The sequence below is a fragment of the Trachypithecus francoisi genome, unplaced genomic scaffold (genome assembly GCF_009764315.1).
Source record: "Trachypithecus francoisi isolate TF-2019V2 unplaced genomic scaffold, Tfra_2.0 Lachesis_group8, whole genome shotgun sequence".
Classification (NCBI taxonomy): Eukaryota; Metazoa; Chordata; class Mammalia; order Primates; family Cercopithecidae; genus Trachypithecus; species Trachypithecus francoisi.
Genome location: NW_022681473.1, coordinates 36,835,450 through 36,857,707, shown reverse-complemented (window position 1 = coordinate 36,857,707; position 22,258 = coordinate 36,835,450). Strand labels below are relative to the sequence as shown.

Here is a 22,258-nt window from a genome sequence, read left to right as displayed (position 1 = left end):
CCAAAAGATCGAATCATAGTATCTACTTTATATATATAATAAGATGCTTTATGCTTTAACTGTCTACATTAATGTTCGACTAAGCAGGTTAGCAAAGACCCTTCTAACCCTCAGCTGCCTAACTCATTATGTAGAAACATAACCCTAATTAATACTTTCATTAGAATTATAAAAACCATATGCAGCCAATACCTTCAAAACAAAGGCAGAGTAAACAGACTTACAGAAGACTTAATGTCCTTTGCACGGTTAGCATACTTAAGAGTGTTATATGTGTCATCGTAGAATAAAGAGGAAGGACTAACAGCAGCTATCATTATAGTTTGACAGTTTCCTCCAAGAGAATCCTTTAACAAGCGAGTAAGCTTACTATTTCTGTAAGGGATATGCTGATTCTTTCTCTGAAAGTACAAAAAAAAGAGACCTAATGTCATTTTCCACATTTAAATGCAAACCTGCTACCACTTTTAACACTTCACTGTGGGCAGAGGATTACCTACGTGCCAAGGCAAGAGACTGAAGGCACAAACTGTTTCAGTATAATAAAGAAAATAGTTAGAATAAGAATAGTCATAATACAACTTAGATATAGAGATGATCATGGACAATTATCAATCATTATTATAAACATTATTAATCATTAGCTTTTAATATTACTCTTTGTTGCATTACTAATATAACCTAGGAATAACTGGTGGGTCTAGGGTTAGGTGCTGAAGGGACATTGTGAGAAGTGACCTAGAAGGCAAGAGGTGAGCCTTCTATCACGCCCGCATAAGTGCTGCTTGAGGGCTCCTTGGTCAAGCAGTAGTGCCAGTGTCTGGGAAGACACCCATTACTTAGCGGAACACGAAAGGGAGTCTCCTTTCCTTGGAGGAGTCAGGGAACACTCTGCTCCACCAGCTTCTTGTGGAAGGCTGGATATTATCCAGGCCTGCCTGCACTCATCCAGAGGCCTAAACCCCTCCCTGTGGTGCTGTGCTTCAATGGTCATGCTCCTTGTCCACTTTCATGTTCCTCCCATACTCCTGGTTCCTCTTTGAAGTTCATAGTAGATAGAGATAGAAGAAATAGTGAAAGTCTTAAAGTTTGATCTTTCTTATAAGGGCATAGAAGAAAACACTGACATATGCTGCCGTCTCTCTGTTTCGGCTAAGAGGGAAGGGCCCCCTGTGCTATGACCACGTGACTTGCTTCACCTTGTCAATCACTTAGAAGATTCACCCTCCTTACCCTGCCCCCTTGTCTTGTATGCAATAAATATCAGTGTACCCAGTCATTCCGGGCCACTACCGGTCTCCGCATCTTGATGGTAGTGGTCCCCCGGGGCCCAGCTGTTTTCTCTTTATCTCTGTCTTGTGTCTTTATTTATTACAATCTCTCCTCTCCGCACACGGGGAGAACACCCACCAAGTCCCATAGGGCTTGACCCTACACTTCACTATAAGAACTTAAGCACTACCCAATTTTGTCTAGACTTATAATTTGTGATTGAGGTGATGACAATGAATCTTACAGGATTCAGTGAATATATGAAACAAATATCATATTTAAAAATATCTCCATCTGAATAAGTATGAACTTTAGTTCAAAATAAAACATTAACATTGGTTCATTAGTTGTGATAGATGTACCATATTAATATAAAAAATTAACAATAGGGAAAACCGGATGTGAAGCATATTTAACAAAATCTTTCTGTATCATCTTAGTAACTTTTCTGTAAATCTAAAACTATTTGAAAATGTCTATTTAAAAATATTTCCAATCATTGAAAAAAATTAAAACACAAAAGTAAACAGATGTCCTATACAAACATACTAGAGGAATAATAAGAACTCTGCATGGCTTAGAGCTACTTCTCTCCTTAAATAACCATCTAATAAAGATATGAAATAAATTATAATTACAATGTTGCAGACATTTCTCCTGAAATCACTATAGAGTTCTAAAAGAACCTAATACTTCAAGATTTTCTTTTACCTAAAAAGAAAGAAGTAGAAGTAACAAATAAATGTTGCTAAGTTTTGTTTCCGATTTTGAAGTAACAAATAAATTTTCCAGAAAGTAGAACTTTTATATAAAAACAGATTCTTTACAATGTTAAGCTAAAAGCAACCTAATGTTATCCAATGTATATCTTTCATATTGCAGAAGAGGAAATTGAAACTAAGCATAAAGTGAAGTGGTTTGACTAGGGTCACAAAGCTGGTATTCACAGAGCTAGAAATAGGTCCCAGTTCCCCCAATTCTCAGTAGCAATATGCTTTCCACCATAGCAGTCTTTCCCAAACAGTGTGAAATATGCACTGCTGGTGCTATTTTAAGTGATTATACATGTACAAGACATACATTAAACACTGACTCACAAACGACTCAATAGGAGTCATTATTAAAAAATTAAAGATTAGTTCACATGGCAAAAATCTTATGAATGGCTTAAGTTTACAAAATCTGTCTCTATATCATGTTGTCTGCTTACAAGTTTGGGATTTTAACTTAGAATATAAAAGACATCTTGCTTTTGCAATCTTCATGTCATTTCAGTAAATTGTAATTTTTTTTAAAACACCTGCTCCAATTATTTTAATATACTTTATTTTAAATCAAAAGGTAACATTTTGAACAATTTAACAAGCCAAAGCTTTTTTTTTTTAAATTAAATTAAAATTTTAAATTATATTTTAAGTTCTGGGATACATGTGCAGAACGTGCAGGTTTCTTACATAGGTATACATGTGCCATGGTGGTTTGCTGCACCCATCAACCTGTAATCTACATTAGGTATTTCTCCTAATGCTATCCCTCCCCTAGACCCCACAGTCCCTGACAGGCCCTGCCTGGTGTGTGATGTTCTCATGGTTCAACTCCCACTTATGAGTGAGAACATGCTATGCAGTGTGTGGTTTTCTGTTCCTGTGTTAGTTTGCTGAGAATGATGGTTTCTAGCTTCATCCATGTGCCTGCAAAGGACATGACCTCATCCTTTTTCATGGCTGCATAGTATTGCATGGTGTATATGTGCCACATTTTCTTTATCCAGTCTATTACTGATGGGCATTTGGGTTGGTTCCAAGTCTTTGCTACTGTGAATAGTGCTGCAATAAACATAGGTGTGCATGTGTCTTTCTAGTAATGATTTATAATTCTTTGGGTATATACCCCGTAATGGGATTGCTGGGTCAAATGGCATTTCTGGTTCTAGATCCTTGAGGAATCGCCACACTGTCTTCCACAATGGTTGAACTAATTTATACTCCCACCACCAGTGTAAAGGCATTCCTATTTCTCCACATCCTCTCCAGCATCTGTTGTTTCCTGACTTTTTAATGATCACCATTCTAACTGGCATGAGATGGTATCTCACTGTGGTTTTGATTTGCATTTCTGTAATGACCAGTGATAAGCTTTTTGAACAGTTTAACAAGCTAAAGCTTTTGAGGATGGTTTAACTTAAATTGCCGTATTATAGCTTTTTAGAAATGATGTCATTTTTACAAATATCTATGTTGTGTGTTCTAGGTAAGCACTTCTGGCATATGGCATATGTAAACTATTTTTAAATATGCCCAAAAGCATCTAGTAAACATTATCTTATTAGGTGATTTCATGACGTTTTATAACTTAAATTCCTCTTTAAAAAAAAAAAAAAATCAGCACCCTTTAATACTTAACCCTATTTTATACTATATAAAATACCAAACAACAGAATTTAGTTTTTCTAAAATATGGTTAGTTTGTCTTCATGCTAATTTAATTATCATGTTTGCTGTGTAGTGATCATTAAATGATCACTTTAAAAACTAAGTTCAAAGTAAGTGAAGAGAATGTACCATAAAATATTCATTACTTTCCATTTAACCAATTCTGATTATAAAACTGGAAATTAAAAAAGAAATAAAATCAGTTTTTTTAATACACTAGGTTTTCTGAGGTCTTTGATGTATATATTAACATTACTGATATACTCTTGAAATGTGATATATACCAGATGTTTAAAACAAAATCATATTAAATAGTACCTTTCTTATCTAGTTCAATATTTCAAACTATTTAACAAATAGACATATAATGCCTACCTTTGAATCTGCTAAGGCATTGATGACATTCCCAAGAGCTAAAAGTGATCTATTAATATTCGTGCCTTCTACAAATCGGGTCCCCTTAGCACCGGTAGTACTTGCTCGCTCAGATCCTGCCAGGTCAATGAGTGACATCTTGGCAATACGGACATTTTGATTGATACTTGCTGTTTTATCTTGTTGTCGCAAATAAATCTTTTTGAAATTACAAGATAGAAAAAAATGAGGATAAGATTTAACAAAACTAAAAAGGAAATATATATTTTAATAGAGCACAAAATCAAAATCATTTTCATTTTAAAAAACAACTGAACAAGGTATAATCTAATTGATACTTAAGAGCACTAGAAGTAATCACTATAGCTGAGAAAAATACAAAAATGAAAAGACTTTCTATATGTGTATCAGAGGAAAAATAACCTGATAGAAGAACAAAACTTCCATTTGTATTCTGGTACCCCTTGAACCAGAACATGGAATTATCAGAGGTGATGGTTAGAAACACACGTCCTATAGAAATAACATTCCTAAGAAAAAACCAAAGCTACTGGTCAGAACGCCTTGCATTTATCCGGAGATCGCCCCTCAAGACAAGTTGAATTTGAATCTTGATCCAAACTGAAGAGTACATTTATTCTAATACCCCAAACTTGTATATGTCCTAATAATTAAAATATTATATATAAAAAAAGCAGTACAGTCTTGCGTCACTTAACAACAGAGCTATGTTCTGAAAAATGCACTGTTAGGTGATTTCCTCATTGTGAAAATATCATAAATCAAATACAAGAGAAAATGATGAAATCAACAGACTTGGTAAACAGAAAGTATCAGACTGCTTTTGGGGTAATAAGTAGGCGCACACTCTAAAATAACAATAAAAAGTAAATACATAAACCAGTAACACAGTCATTTATTACCAAGTCTTATGTACTGTACATAATTGTATGTACTGTATTTTCATATGACTGGCAGTGCAGGTTCATTTACACCAACATCACCACAAACATTTGAGTAATGTGGTACGCCATGACATTACGATGAGTATGACATCACTAGATGAATAGGAACTTTTCAGCTCTGTTGTAATCTTATGGGACCACTGTTGTATATGTGGACTGTTGTCGACTGAAATGTCGTTACGTGGCACATGACTACAGTAAAGTCTACTTGTCATTTTCAACTGCCTAGTAAAGCATAATTTATTCAAATATTTTAAGCTACTCTGTAAGAATTATCTGAACTACATTAGGTGGAAAACAAAAGATGAGGAAGGTAAGATATTACTTAATTATAAAGCCCATTTATTAAATTTTTTATAAAGTAGGATCTAAGATATTTCAGAGACATCTCAGTTTCACAGAGAAAGATTTCTCTCAAGACTATTAATAGTCGAAGAGTTAGTGGTAAGAACAAAAAAGATAAATGAAATTTTTGTTGACTAGGGACTATATGAATGGTTTAATTGCCTTCAATATGAATTCTTTCAACTATAACAATTTCTTCCTTATAAGATGAATCTCAGATGGCATAATACTAAAAGAAGCTTTATATTGTCATTTGGATATTAACAGGACTAGAAACTATAAGAAATAATAGGTATTAACCTATGCTTTAGGTCTTTCTGGAATTGTATTCCTAAAAGGTACTGTGCCAACTGAATCATACTTCCTTAAGGAATGCAACTATTTCCTTACGGTGAAATCTTTTAAAGATGAATCAGTATATTCCCAAATTATTAGTTCTATAAGTCTAGATTTATAGAGATAAATTTTACTGCGAATATAAGATTATCTATTGGAAAGATTAAATATTTTCAGCAAAAACAAAACAACTTTTATTACTACAACTTTATCCTTCTGTATGTTTACAAAGGTAGAAATTTTCTATTTTTGTTTTAAACATCTGAATTATAAATATTCTTGGTGACAGAAACTTCTCAAAGCTACAAAGTAAGAAAAGTACTGACAAGTGAAGTCTACAGACAGATATTTTTCACATATATGAAAATGATCATTCATGAATTTAGCTTCATTTATTTTAAATTCAATTTTAAGAGTGATAGTCTAGTGCCCTCTTACTTGGAAAACAGCATGAGAACGAGAAGATGTGGCATTCATATCAGTGGGATGTTGTGTCCTGTTTTTGTTTCCATTATCCAATAAATGTAAAATTTCTTCTGAGGATTTCGGCTGGAGAAGTTTAAGCAGAAGAAAAATTTAAAAATCAGCAATATATCTTTAAATTTTTCAATAAATGTTCAAAAACAAAAATATTTAAAGGTGAAAGAAAATGTTTTCTATAAATTCAATCCTATTAAATACTGACTGTGTCTCGTCTGCTTAGTACTGTGTGTGTTTATATGAAGAATAAAAAATAAAATCTAGTTTCTCAGGAGTAGAGTCTAGTCTCTATGTTAAATAGAATAATATGACATTAAATGTTCAAGCAGATTTTTGTAAGAAAAGCTCACTCATTGGGAGGCCAAGGCAGGCAGATTGCTTGAGACCAGCCTGAACAACATGGTGAAATCCTGTTTTCTACCAAAAATACAAAAATTAGCCAGTCTCATAGCCCGGTCACAAAATAAATACATACATACATACATAAGTAGATTAAAATTTAAAAATGAAATTTAAAAAATGTTTTTAAAAAGCTCACTCAGTATTTTAAAACAAAATAACACTAAAAATACAACCTAATCATTTAAATTCTGCACATCATTAGTTTTTTTATTTTTTTTCTCAAACAAGATGGAAACTAAGTGCATGGCTGGTGAAAATGGCTTAATAGTCACATTTGCTATTCTAACAGGGAAAAAGATGTTTATATACATACCTGGTGTAAAGTAAGTCCATGAATGACTACCCCTTTTTGGGTATCTTCCCGGACAGCAAGTGGCCCTGAATTTACTAAGAGGTCACGAATCTGTTCATTATATACCTTAAAATAAAAAGAACTGCTTTAGTATTGATGTAAAAAAAAAAAAAAAAGGTGATAACATCACACATACATTGCTGATTTAAAATTATTAGAATTTTATCCTAAAGACAAGCAGCACCTCACTTTTATTCACCTCATACCTTCAATCTCATGTTGCCATTAATTTTCTATCATTCCAGAAAATCAAAGAGTTTGATTACCTAGGTTTGAAATTGAAACTTAAAGTTGGAGTCATTCTACCCTCACTCATTATTTCTGCCTTGATGACTATGGCGAAACACAGATAAGTAAGATAGCTGAAGTGCATTTTCTTATTTTCAGGAAATATAAGGAACACACGGTATGGAGACATTCTGGGAAACTGAAATGCAGGTTTTATGAAGATGGCATGGTTCTTACTGTGGAAAATATTTGTTATTTCACAATGTCCAAGTAGTCTAAACTTTTTATATTTTGGAGCTTAAATGTTACAGAAAACCCACACTCAAGGACAGGTGGTATTTGTTTCAATTATCCTTCAATTACATTAATTTTGACATATAATTACTAATAATAAATTTCAAAAGGAAACCCATTTGAATGATGAGGGAACTAAGGTTCTGAGAGGTTAAATGATTTGTCCATGGTCATAAAGGTATTAGCAGAGTAGGAACTGGAGCCTAGACAGCTTCACTCTATTGCATCATACTGAATACACATCTGTATTTTATATCTCTGGTCATTTTTTAAAAAGTAATTTTTATAAGTAACACACATTTCTATGTAGTACTATTGGCCTAATTTTATGAATTTATGAAAGGTATAAAGTTTATTACCTGCTAACCAAATGACAATTACAACTATTACTGACAAGATTTAAGAAAAAAAAATAACAATTTAGTCTCTAAAAAATTATTTTGTGTTATTTCCTTCTGTGTTTTAGTAAGTAGCTCATAGTGATAATTCATTGCTGGTACAATTCTTTACAAGGAATGATAGGCATTAGAATGTAATAAACCCTTAAAAGTAGTAAAATGATAATATGAAGAAATACTTCTTAATCATATCTTTTTGATGAGCAGCACTTTTCTATTGCTTCCCCTTATCCACTTCAATCACATCAAATCAATAATTAGAATAATTGCCCTCAAGCTGGTCTATGTATGAGACTCACTTGGGAGCATTTAAAAAACACAGATGCCTCAGCCACACCCCAGACCTACTAAATTAAAGTATCCAAAATGTGAGGCCTAGGCCTATTTTTAAAAAGATCTATAGGTAATTCTGGTGCATAGCTTGAGTAGAAAACCATATTATACACTGCCTTATCATTAATAATATGAAAGCAGATTAAAAGAAAAAATAAAAATTGTGAAAATAACCAAACTTCAAAATCGTCCCAGTTATAAAAAGGATCTAAGGAAGAAATAATGAATGCTGGCACCCTCTTTTCCTAATTTGAGTTCAGAAAAATTCTTTTCACACTTAACCAAAGAAAATGAGTTTTACTTCTTTTTTATCTGTAAGTTCTAATGAAGAAATTTTTAGCAACATATATGATTTTAATCAATCTTTGCATGAAATTCTCAGTAGGGACCAAACTACAAGATGTTAATAACAGAGAAAATTTCTGGCGCCAGAAATAAACAGGCAGTGAAATCAGGGTTTTTATGTTTCTGTACTGGTTTCTGAAACACTATTTGAAAGCAAAGTTAGAGTGTCTGCCACTTAGTTGCCATTTGTGGACTATTAAGAGGGTAGAAGGCCTCAAAGAATGATGGGGTATTTCAAAAGGACACAAGAGACAACATGAAGAAGCCTCAACTAGCCAAATCTTACACAATTTGAACATATAAAAAATGATTACAGAAAGGGATTATAATATATTGAATAAAGTAAAAATGCAGGAGGCTGATAAAATAAGGGGAAAGCTCTTCCTTATAGTAGAAAGTCAATAAAGAAATGTACAAGAAATGATGGAATTTAAAAATCACCACTATCTACCATCATAATAGTAACTGGTTCAGTCACCAATCATCAGTGGATGCTAATACCAACACATAAAAATTTGAGGAGTAAGGAATATTTACATTGTCTACATACATAGCACTTACTAATTGTAAATGGCAAAACAGTATCTTCGAAGTGGAGAAACTCTACAGACATCAGCATAATAAAACTGATCAAAGTTAACATTCCCAGTATGGGGACTAATCAATGGCTTAAGCCTTTTGTGATGCAGTAAGAAGTCGACATCACTTTGCTTGTGTTACTCTCAGTGCATAATCTGAATCTAATCATGACAAATCCAAACTGAGGAATTTTATGGCTGTGTCATAAAAGACAAAACATTACAGATTAAGGAGACTAAAGAGACACAACTGAATATAATTTTCTTTTACAATAAACTGTATTAATGAAATAACTAGCAAAATCTCACTAAGATCTACAGGTAATTATATTGTATCATTGCTAATTTCCTGATTTTGGTACCTATTTAGGAGTTATTTAAAAAAAGTCCTGTTTTTACAAGTCTGCAACCTAGCTCAGAAAGAATGAAATGTATACACACACATAGAAAGCAAATGCAGTAAAATGTTAACATATAGGGGATCTGTGTGAAGGGTATCTGGAAGTTCTTTATACTATTGTTGCAACTTCTCTAAGTTTGAAATTTTGCCAAAAAAAAAAAAAAAAACTTAACAGAAAAAGATGCATAACAAATATGCAAGACAAAGAATTTTAATGATTTTGTATATTCACCGGAAAACTCTTATGTAATAAAATCATTTGAATGAATCATGTCAATGACTTCTCAAAACTATTGATTAATCTAAATTGCCAACTTACCTCCAGATATGAAACTGCAGTACTACATGTTTTCTCTTCCTTAATCTCATCCATGCATTTGTAAAGGTGTAACATTGTTAGATACATCACTCCAGGTTCATCAGCTGATCCTAGCATAGTGTGAGTCTTCCCAGCGCCAGTGGCACCATAGGCAAGTACTGAGTTTTTAAGAAAGGAATCAAAACTCTTTGTTATGACATATAACACTATTACATCTACTATCTAGTGGATAGTTCCATCTGGATATCCTGAACAGTATCTTTAAACCCTACAAATCCAAAATTATAGTCTTATCCTCAAAACCTGTGAATCTTACCAGAAATCTACTCTTACTCCTATATTCTTTATTCTGATAAATGGTATCACTACCCCCGGCCCCCCACTCCAACAACTACTCTTTCAAAGCAATCTTAAAATCTCCCTACAGATTAGTCTTCATCTTCCATCTTCTTTATCCTTTGCAAGTTGTAGTCATCTTTATGAAAAAGAAAGTGGAATACAATAAACCTTCTTAATTGTTCCAGGTTTATGTAAGTTCAAATCCCTCACTTTGGAATATTATAAAGCACTCAGAGGGTGCCTGCTTATTTTGCCAGTCTACTGCTTCTTGCTGTGATCTAGGGATACTTAATTATTCAATATTCTCAACATTTGCTGCTCCTTTCTACTCTGCTGTTTTTGTTCTGAGGAGTCCCTCTACTTGATCCAGCTGGAAAACTTCCACCTGCTTCTAAATGCTCAGCACAAATATCATTTTTCTCTGCTTTCCCTCATTGTTCTAGGCAGACACATCCACTCTTTCACTTCAGTCCTCAGTATATGCTGCATATCCACACCCCTCTCTTCTGGCACGTATCACACTGTATTTCCAATTAAGTGCTCCACCAAGGCAGAGGCCATGTATCCTTGGCATCTAACAAATAGCTTGCCACAAAGCAGATACTCGAATAAATACCAGATAGATGCCATTTATAAGATTCCTTTTTATGTTTTAGGTGAATTACTTTGTTTCCAAGATTCTATTCAGTACAAGAAAGTCATGTGTTTCTCCAAATGCATAAAAAATTCACTCTGTGGGTCAGGCTTGGTGGCTCATCCCTACAAGCCCAGTACTTTGGACAGCTAAGGTCCAAAGGATTGCTTGAGCCCAGGAGTTTGAGACCAGCCTGGGCAACACAGTGAGACCTTGTATCCACAAAAATTTTCAAAAAATTAGCTGAGGGCAGTGGCTCATTCCTGTAGTCCACTTATTTAGGAGACTGAGATGGGAGGATTGCTTAAGCCCAGCAGGTTGAGGCTGCAGTGAGCTGTGATTGCACCAGCGCACTGCAGCCTGGGCAACAGAGCAAGACTCCGTCAAAAAGAAAAGAGAAAAATCCACTCTGTGAATTACATATGGTAAACACCCAATACAATAATCAGTTAAGGCAGTAACTTCTCATATCGTTACTGGTTGAAAATATTTTTATAAATTCAATCTGTCTGCTAAACCAAATGTTAACAAACCACAAAAATACTTTTCAGTAAGAATTAACATGGTGTATGTTTTACTTTGTTCTATTTTATGTAAGTTAGTATATAAGGAAGATTTAAGACAGCATATTCTTAAGGTGTCTTAAAGGCAGGGTAAGAATATAAAGAAAGCCAAAAAGAAACCAAAAATTCAATAGTACTTTGATAGAGAGTCTACTTTTTTTCTTAAAAGTTACGAAATTTTCAAAATCTCTAGAGACATATGAAGTTTCATGAATGAAGAAAAGAATATCTTCTTAAAAATGGGAATCACAGCAGTACCAATCAATAAACCACATTCCATCCTTACTTGACCAAGAGGGTATGTCTTCCATGATAAAACTGAAATGAATCAGGAAAAGACAGTGAAACATGTTATAGTTGTGAGCTGTCTTGGGGAAAATGTCATAAATACTAATAATTACAAAAATCAGATATTAATAATGGAGTTTAGTGCCTAGTAAGCATTGAATAACTGGCCATTTTGCATCTTGGGTATCTCTCTCTTTTTTTTTTTTTTTTAAGGAAATCAATGTGGCTTTCTTGAAAGGTGGAAAAAAGCACTAAAGATGCTTCTTGCACTAACGATGGGCTAAAGGGTATGAGATAATTAACATGGGATCTTAACACTTTTACCTCCTTTCCAATTTTTATTTTAGGTTCGGGGGTACAATGCAAGTTTGTTACATGGGTAAATTGCATGCTGCAGGGTTTAGTGTACAGATTTTTTCATCACTCAGTAAGGGGTGTAGTACTCCATACGTAGTTTTTTGATCTTTAGTCTCTTCCTATCCTTTACCAACTTAAACATTTTTATTTCAGTGAGCCATGAAGAAAAACTGCTGCAAAGAAACTGTCAAATGTTCAGAAATGTCTGACTACTCTCCGGGAATAGATAATAACACAGGTAAGCTGTAGGAAAAGTTATAAATACAAATTATGACAAAACTGATGTTAATTGCAATAAGCATGTGGTTTAATAACATGGGCAACTGAAAGGACAGATGTCTATAGTGGTCACAGTAAGGCCCTGGAAGAGAAAGGTTCACAAATGATATATAAGTTATATATGATTACTAAAATTTCAAAGAAAGTATATTTACAGTTCAAGTCTATTGAATTTCTTAAGAATTTTTTGTATACAAGCACCTTAAATTTAATTATATTTAGAAGGTTCAAGTAGATGTCTCTCCTAATGTACAAGTGAAATCGGATAGAGAAATTAAATCCCAAATTGGAACAAATACCTGTGCAATTATATCCATTCAAAAAACTACGAAGAATTGGCTTAGTAGTGTGTTCAAAAACTTCTGACTGAGTTGACGTTTCATCAAAAACAGCATCAAATACAAATTTAAGATCTTTATTTTGTCTCTTTATAACATTTTGATTTGTAGTTTTCTTTCCATGGAAAAAACTGACTTCTTCTTGTTTGGGATCAAAAACTAGGATATGTTTATCCACAACATGAACCACTTTATGAAATCCAGCTGCCTTTTCTTTAGTGTTTTCTGGACGTACACGAACTACTACTTTCATATGGTGGCACAGGTCTTCCTCAGTGACAGACATTGTTGATTATCTTGATTCCTATCTGTATAAATGCTTGAATACTTCTCTGAAATTAAAAAAGAAAATAAAGTTTTAATATCAGTTTTACTTTCATGCAAAGCAACTGGCATGTAGTATTAATTCAAAAAAGATGTTAATAATTCTGTTTCACTCACTTGGTAAACACTGGGGGAAAATATATATATATATACACACACACACATATATATACACATAAACACACACACATATATGCACACATACACACATATGCACTTGACTACCCTAAAACAAACAATTAAATGGCACATACATATACAAAACTATGATAAAAATCTCTTTACCTGAAATATTAGTAAGATATTTGGCTTAAACTCAAATACTATAGCTGAACCATATATAATCACAGATATGCTATCCTAAAACACAGATTTGATTTTCACAAGCCCTCCAGCACTATTTTAGCTTAGGTCATGGGAATGAATAGAAAGGGATCTCTCAGAACCATATCAAGGTATGATCGGAGAGCCTTAGTTTGTGAATTATTTTTAGTAAAAGTGATCTTGGCTGCAAGCCCCTTGGCAGTGGAAAGTGATACATCCAGGCTGGTCTCTACCTGTATCTCAGAGGCCCATAGGGTTAATAATAGTTCCAAGGATGCATTTAACTAGCTAGCTCAGGTCTGAAGGTGAAAAAGATGGCATAGACTCCTTGGTGTATTCAGAGACCTAGCCTCTGAATATAGATCCTAATCTCCGCTTTCTAACTGTGTGCAAGTTTAAGGAATCAATGACAGCAGGTTTAAAAATTATGGTCTGATTTTATGACTGCTTCACATGCAAAGAGGAAAAGTAAAGTAACAAAGATCAATAATTTGGAAGTCTCAACTATCCAGAAAATAATCTAGAATCTGAAGACCCAAAAACAAAAAAACAAAAAACAAAAAACAAAAAACCAAACAAAAAAAAAACCACAAAAAAAACCCCAAAACAAAACAAAACACCCCAAAACAACAAGATCTGTTTAAGGACCAAAAGGAGGTGAGAGACTTAGGATGATCCTGCAATCCCACTTCTGAGTATATATCCAAAAGCATTAACATCAGTATGTTAAAGAGATATTTGCCCTGCCATGTTCGCTACAACATTATTCACAATAACTAAGATATATAAACAATCTAAGTGCCTATTGACAGATGAATAGATTGAAAAAATGTGGTGTATGCACTCAATGGAATACTACTCAGCCTTAAAAAAGAATAAAATTCTGTCATTTGTGACAACATGAATGAATCTAGAGGGCATTATGCTAAGTAAAATAAGCCAGGCACAAAAAGACAAATGTCACATGATCTCATTTATATGCAGAATCTAAAAATACGAACTCAGAGAAGTAGAGTAATGGTTATCAGCAGCTGAGGAGGGTGGGGTGGGTGTTAAAAGGGGAAATGTTGGTCAAAGGGTACAAAGTTTCAGTTATACAAGAGGAATAGTTTTGGTGATCTATTGCACAGTAAGGTGACCATGGTTAATTGCTAAGAGTACATTTTAAATGTTCTCACAACAAAAAAATGGTATGTGAGGTCATGGATATGTTAATTAGCCTGATATGCTCATTCCAATATGTACACATGTATCAAAACATTACATTGCATCCTATAAACTTACACATTTTGGTCATTTATAAATTAAAACAAAAGAGACAAAAATAATAAATTCACCCAAAACAACATTTGAGTAAGGACTTGAAGGAGGTGAGGGAGTTAGTCATACAGATATTGTAGGAAGCGTTTCCCCATAGAGAGAAAGACTCAGGGTGCTACTTTATATGTTGGCAAGAATGGAGTGAGCAACGGTGAGTGTAGTAAGACATGAGATGAGAAATGGAGGCCATTAACAGAACTTTGGCTTGTACTCTGGGTAAGACAAAGAACCACTGGAAGTCGTTTTGAGCACAGGAGTGACATAATCTATCACTCTCACTGCTATGTAGATAATATAATAGACTAGCCTATTGAAGTAATGTAGACAAGAAACAACTCTGTCAGCTCAGAACAGGGTAGTGGCAGCAGAGGTGGTAAGTGGTCAGATTGTGGGTGTATTCTGAGGGTAAAGGTGACAGAATTTACTGATAGGTAGATGTAGAGTGAAAGAGAAAGACAGGATTGAAGAATAACTCTAAGGTTTTTGGCCTGAGTATTAGAAGGATAAAGTAGTCACCAACTGAGATGGAAATAAGAAGCAGGGCTTTTTTAGGCAGGGCAGGGGGTGGTGGGAGGCAGGGTCAGATCAGGAGTTCAGGTTGGGATAGCTTAAGCCTCAGAGTTTTGACAGACATCCAGGTGGAAATGTCAGGACAGGTGGAAGTTAAGAAAATAAGAAAATAAAGGCTGTCCTCAGTCTTAATGCAGTATTAAGCTTTAAAAACTTTTGGGAAATCCTAAATCAAGGAGGAAAACAGCACTCTATTGTGTTAAATACTGCTAATAGGTCAAGTACTTACTGAGAATAAACCATAGGATTTAGTAACACAAAGGCCATTGAGAAAAGCAATTTTGGGGCAGTGGTGGGGAAAAAACCTGAAAGGAGACGATTCAGAGACAAAGGATATGGAAAGGACTGTTCCAAAGGGAGGAGAAAAATGGTGTGAGTGAAGGGTGTGTGTGTGTCAAAAGATGCTTTGTTTGTATTTTTTTAAATGGGAGAAATAGCAATATTAAAGCTGAAATATGTCACAAAACCACTTAACCATATACTTTTGGACAGAATTCAAATAAGGACAGAATTCAAAGGAATCTAAAAGCAGCAGATGCTAGACATATCTTTGCCTTTTTCGGACTCCGTCTTTAGCCAAAAATAGAATACTGAAAAGGAAGGGATGGTCATTTGGATTCTAACAGTCAGGTCCCAGGTAAATTACTACTTGTTCTTCATCCCTGAGCTTTCGTTTAGCCAAGTCTCACAAAGCACCTACACCTCACTTTTATGACCTTGGACAAATTACTTAACCCCATAAGTCTCAGGTTTCTATTTGTATAAAAGAGATGATAATACTTCAATGTTTATTGCAAAGGCTAAAAGAGATAAGTATTAAGGTATTCGGTAAATATCAATTCTCCTCCTATCTGCCCCCCTCCTGCTTCTTCTTGCCAAAGAGACTGGGTTCATCTTTGAGTTTTTCTCAATGGGCTTATGACTAGCACTTTGGGTAGGCCAATTCTTCCTTGTTTAGAACTGCCTGTTATAGGGTATTTAGAACTGCTATATTAGAGGATGTTTAGCATTTCTCTCCCCTGTCTACTAAAGGCCAGCAGTGTCCCATATTCCTGTGATACCAGAAAGTATCACCTACACACGTTTCTAAAAGCTTTTAGAAATATTCAACAATATTTTAACTTTAACAGATATACTATTTTTAAATGATAGATTAAATATACATAAATAAAAGTGTTAACAAAGTAAACATAAAATATTAAGTGATTATTTCAAAATAAACCTTAGCATCTCAAGGCTGGAGGATGTCCCTCCCTAATTAATTAGTTAATTAATTCATGACAACTATTACATGTTGGAGACAGGCAGCCTAGGTTAAAATCCCAGCTCTATGATGTACTGACTGTGATAGTGGATAAGTTACTTAACCTCCTTGTGGCTCAGCTTCCCCATCTGTAAAGTAAGACTAACAACAGTACCTACCCTATAAGGTTGTAAAGATTACACACTTAGAACAATACTTTGTACAGAGTATGAACTACAAGTGTTTGCTATTATTATTTACAGTGTACTGAGGGAAACAGATATTAATAAAATAAATACTGACACAAACATGTAAAGGTATAACTGTGACAAGTGCTATTACAGGGAAAAGGTTAACAGTGCGTCACAAGACTATAATGAGGGAATTATTTAAGTAACATTCCAGGGAGAAATATTGGACAATTACCTAAAGGAGTGAGGACTAAGCTATGATTTTTTATTTTGCCCAAACTCCTACCTAAGGGGTCTGGGGAGTCACGCCCTATAAATACTGGATTTTCATCAGATGCATTTTATTTGACCCCGTATATTGTCACTTGCTTTTCAATCTGACTCTGGCATAACATTTTGAGACAAGGAAAAAATATTTAACCCCCAAAATGTATTTACTTGCCATGCCTTGAAATTGCCCTCACAGTCTCTTGTGGGAAAAATCCACATTCCATAGAGAATCCCCTTCCTTCTTTGTTTTCCTCTTTTCTTTGCAGATCCAGTAGATAATCAACTAAAAGCCAGGCACCCTTTTAGCTCTGAGGAGAAACATTTTACAACCTGCTCTCTCTCTGAAGTTTGCTGAGAGCTTCCTCTGCAAAATAAAACTTGGTCTCCACAATTATCTTTAACATGAATATTCCTTTCTATCAATCCCAGGTCTTTAGACAAACTCAACCAATTGTCAACCAGAAAATGTTTAAATTTACCTATAGCCTGGAAGCCCCCGCTTTGAGTTGTCCCACCTTTCTGACCCAAACCAATGTATTTCTTAAATGTATTTGACTGACATCTCATGCGTCTCTAAAATATATAAAACCATGCTGTACCCCGACCACCTTGCACACATGCTCTTAGGACCTCCTGAGGGCTGTGTCATGGGCCATGGTCACTCATATTCGGCTCAGAATAAATCTCTTCAAATATTTTACAGAGTTTGACTCTTTTAGTCAACAGAGTTTAAGTACAATGTCAAATATAAGTTTGTTTCACAACTAGTTGCATATTTTAACAAAGACATTGATGTTAATTTTTAAAAACAATTAACCTTTTAAAAACAAGTGGATAGAATTTTCTTAATAAAAATGCCTAAGGTCAACAGAGTCATCAAGTGTAAAAATTAATCTATGTTCAAATATACTTATATCTACAGGAATTAATGAGATCGTTCCTATATTATTACGTGGTGCCTTCTTTGTTTTCTAGGATGGCTAAAAGAAATGAGCATTTAGTTGATTCTGAATAAGGTACACAGAGAGTAAATTCTTTAACCATGTTTAATATGAAGCAGCAAAAGAAAAGCCTAAATACTGTTATCTGCGCAAGAATATGTGGATTCACAAATTCTTTTCAGACAGCTGTTCAGAAGATAGTATTATAGCCTCTGATCAATTTTGCCACATCTACTCCTAAGTGGTATTTGTTGAACAGAATCAAAAGAGCAAACTGGTAGGATTTCATTGGTGGAACTAAAACATGAAAGACAAATACTTCCAACATCATTGTTCATTATAATCAGATTGAGCATTCTAAATCTAAAAATCCAAAATCTAAAACTTTGTGAGCACCAACATGACATTCAAAGGAAATGCTCACTAGCGTATTTTGGATTTTCAGATTAGAGATCCTCAACTAGTAAGCACAATGCAAAAATATAAAAAAAGAAAAAATTCCAAAATTCAAAAAATCTTCTGGTACCAAACATTTTATATAATAGACACTAAACCTGAAGAAGAATATTTGTCTAGTCTAGAGAGAGTAGCGTATCAAAAAAGAAGAATGAAGGGGCTAAGGAAGGGGCTTCACTTGCTAATGTATAAAACAAAAGGGTTAGATTATATGATATGGAAGGTCTTTTTCTAGCTCCAAAATTTTATGATTATTATGCATGATTAGAAAAGGGTACAAGAGAATGATAAGACATGACAGTTAATAGACTTTTAATTTATACCCCTATTCTCTCGTAGTCTAATATATAGTAAATTGTAAATTTTCAAATATATCAATGAATGAATTAATAAACTATAAAAAGTGCTCACAGACCCCAAAAAGCAATTTACTCATTTAGAGTAGAGGGAAACAGAAAACGTATATCTCCAAGAGAAACAACATATTAGAGTACAGTAGTTGACAACAACAGGCAATCACAATGAGAATCCTGAGGCATCAAAAAGAAAAAAATAAGAAAGAAATAATGTTCCCAATTTCTTGTTTAGAAAATAAAAGAAATGGGAAGATCATGTTTTATTTTCATCATTGAGTGTGGTTAAAATACTTTATTACTTAGCAAAGCTAATATTCAATTTTCTGGAAGATTCATTTATGTAGAACAGCTCATGCCTCTGTAATGTTTAATGAGGTATTAAAATCTATTTATTCTGAATACTTGCATGGTAATAAGCCAAGTTGAACAGGTCAATTTTTAACTTAAATATAGCTGGTGCTCATCTCAGATTAAAGATTTACCCCTAATTATATGCAAGTACAATAATAAATTTTATTTAATTCATTGATTGTATGCACTGATACTTTCTTCAAAAGCTTTCAGATCATGATATGTATTGCATGTCATTTACCTGCTCTAAACTATCCAATGACTTCTCACAATAAGAATAAAATACAAATTCCTTACCATGGCCTATAAATTCCACATATGGCCCTGTCTACCTCTCTGACAATGACTTCTACTGTTGTCTCTCCACTTCATTACTCTGCTTCAGCTGCAATGACTTTCTTAGCATTCCTAAAACACTTCAGTCTTGTTTTGGCCTCCTGGCTTTTGCATTTTTGCTTACTGGCAGGCATTACCTCCAGATATTTGCAAATTGTAATCCCTCACTTCATTTTTCAGGTCTCTGTTCAAATGCCACTTTACAGAGGCTTTCCCTAAAGAATCTATCCAAAATAGTGTCACCCTGCCTTTGCCTCTCCAATCCCTTACCAGGTTTATTTTTCTTCCTCGAATTTAGCAGTAATTGGAAAGTATATATTATCGGGTTACATGTTTATTGCTTGTTTTCCCTCTAGAATGTAAGCACTTGAGAGCACAGAGTTCATCTGTACACTAGCACCTAGGACACTGCTTGTCAAATATTTAGGACCCAATATATACTTGTTGAATAAATGAATGAATAAACCAATACAGATTTAATAGACTTATAGCATCTTACCATTTGTATTTTTAAAAGATATATATGTATATGCATGGTCATTCCCAGAAGGGTACACAAGAAATTGGTAATACCACTTTCCCCGTGGAGGGGAAATAGGAAGGTCTGAGTGAGAGACAGGTTTATTTTCCATTTCATACTCTTTTGTACTATTTAAATTTTAAACAAGGTCTAGGTATTTTTATTTTAAAACAAACAACAACAACAAAACCACTATTAAAATTTACCTTAATTGCAACATTTCATTTAGTAACAATAAGTTATATTTTCTATGGAGCTCATATCCCACAAATAGAAATGTACTAAACAATTGACATACTCTTATTAAATCCTCATAACAACCCTATGACATAAACACTGTACTCTCATTCCTATTTTATTAAAGGAGAAAGTGTAGTACAGAGAAATTAACTGGCTAAAGTCACACAACTGAGGAAGCACATGACATGGGATTTGAACTCAGACTGACTGAATCTAAAGGCCAAGTACTTAATCACTACTCTCCCTCATGTAAATATTAACCCTCAGAAATTTTCTTATGGAAGTTAAAAATATATATTGCTTTTTTTTTAGAAATTTTAAAACATTTAATTGGCAAAGATTGTATATAATCAAGATGTACAATACAATGTGATGATCTCATATGCTTATACATTATGTAATGATTACCTCAATTAAATTAATACATCTATCACCATTCACGCTGTACATTAAATGCCATGAACTTCTTTATCTTATAACTTAAAGTGTACCCTTTGACCAAAATCTCCCTATTTCCCCCAAAACGCAGCTACTGGTACTACTCTCTTCTCTTTGCTTACTTTTGATAGAAACCTTAGGGCCTGACACAGGAGCTCTTGAATGTTAAAATAAAACTGATTATGATTTCTCTGTACTTGTCAGCTATCACACAGTGGCCATTCTCAATAAGTATGCTTTTATATAACAATGCTTAGATTAGGTTGATATGGTGATAATTAATAATGAACAACAATGCTTATCATTTGAGTACATACACTCTGTGTCAGGCATTATAGTAAACACTTGACATTTGTCATTGCATTCAATCCTTGTAATAATCACGTAAGGTTGTATCATTTCCATTTTACAAAAACAAAGACTTAGCCTCAGGATAAGTAACTTTCCCAAGATGACATAACAAGTGGGGAACCAAATGTCAAATATAAGTCAATTAGGTCAAAGATTCACCCCTAATTTTATGAAAGTATTATAATAAATTTAATTCATTGATTGTATTCACTGATACTTTCATCAAAAGCATTCAGATCATGTGATGCATCATACGGCATTCACCTGTTCTAAAGTCTCCAATGACTTCTCACCATAAGAATAAAACACAAACTCCTCACCAGGTACAAATTCAAAGTCCATGTTCTTAACAACTAGGTTCTACTGGAACCAGAAGAGAATGCTTCCAAACAATGATACAGAAGTAGAGTGACAGTTACGATATATTAAATACAAACTCAAACCTGAATTAGATTCAGATTCAACAAACACTGTATAGGACTGAAAACGATACTCAATATTATCATCTATAGTCTTCATCCATCTTAAAGCTATCTTTGGAATATCAGTCTTGGGAGCACTACTCCCACTAACTTACAACCATCAGAGAAGAATAAAAAGTTCAACTGGAGGGAAGGCCGGCACTGACAGTTGAGCTATTTTTTTTTTCTCTTAGTTTTCACAGTTGTCAGCAAAAAAAAAAAAAAAATCATTTTTATTGTGTCCCTTAATTGATTTGGAGTATTTCTATGATGGGACAAGATGCACTTTTAATATAAAAATATTATGTATTTGTAAATACTTTTCAACAACAGAAGAGGAAAGGCTGGATGCCCTGCCTCACACGTGTAATTCCTGCACTTTGGGAGGCCGAGGCGGGCAGATGGCTTGAAGTCAGGAGTCTGAGACCAGCCTGGCCAACATAGTGAATCCCCGTCTCTACCAAAGATACAAAAATTAGCCGAGTGTGGTGGCAAATGCCTGTAATCCCAGCTACTCGGGAGGCTGAGGCACGAGAATTGCTTGAACCCGGGAGGTGGAGGTTGCAGTGAGCGGCGATCACGCCACTGCACTCCAGCCTGGACCACAGAAGAGACTTTGTCTCAGATAAATGAATAAATAATAGAAGAGGAGATTAATTACTACCATTAAAGGCAGATAATCTTTAAAAATTTTTTTCTGTGTGATTGTGCTTTGTAGATAATCTTTGTTTATTGAAATAGTTCTTACAAAATAATACGAACTTAATAAGAAGCACTATACAGTCATTTGATATCACATTCTCTAGCACCAAAGTTCATAAAAACCTTCCAAAAACGAAACAGGAGGTTAGATGTGGTGGAATGATACTAACAATTAAAATCTGTAGAGTGCCTAAATTTCTACCTAATTATTC

General features: G+C 34.1%; 1 protein-coding gene across 2 annotated transcripts in view; it reads right to left on the bottom strand.

Moving 5' to 3' along the window:
• Positions 1 to 22,258, bottom strand: part of KIF18A (kinesin family member 18A) — an 85,597-nt gene that overhangs the window by 62,282 nt on the left and 1,057 nt on the right. For both annotated transcript variants that reach the window (XM_033208102.1, XM_033208103.1), the window contains exons 2-7: positions 12,614 to 12,984; positions 9,855 to 10,012; positions 6,921 to 7,025; positions 6,164 to 6,274; positions 4,080 to 4,277; positions 225 to 401 (exon numbers count right to left, since the gene is read on the bottom strand). In XM_033208102.1, the coding sequence (XP_033063993.1) occupies positions 225 to 401; positions 4,080 to 4,277; positions 6,164 to 6,274; positions 6,921 to 7,025; positions 9,855 to 10,012; positions 12,614 to 12,938 (1,074 nt within the window). In that variant the 5' untranslated portion in view covers positions 12,939 to 12,984. The remainder of the gene's footprint in view (positions 1 to 224; positions 402 to 4,079; positions 4,278 to 6,163; positions 6,275 to 6,920; positions 7,026 to 9,854; positions 10,013 to 12,613; positions 12,985 to 22,258) is intronic.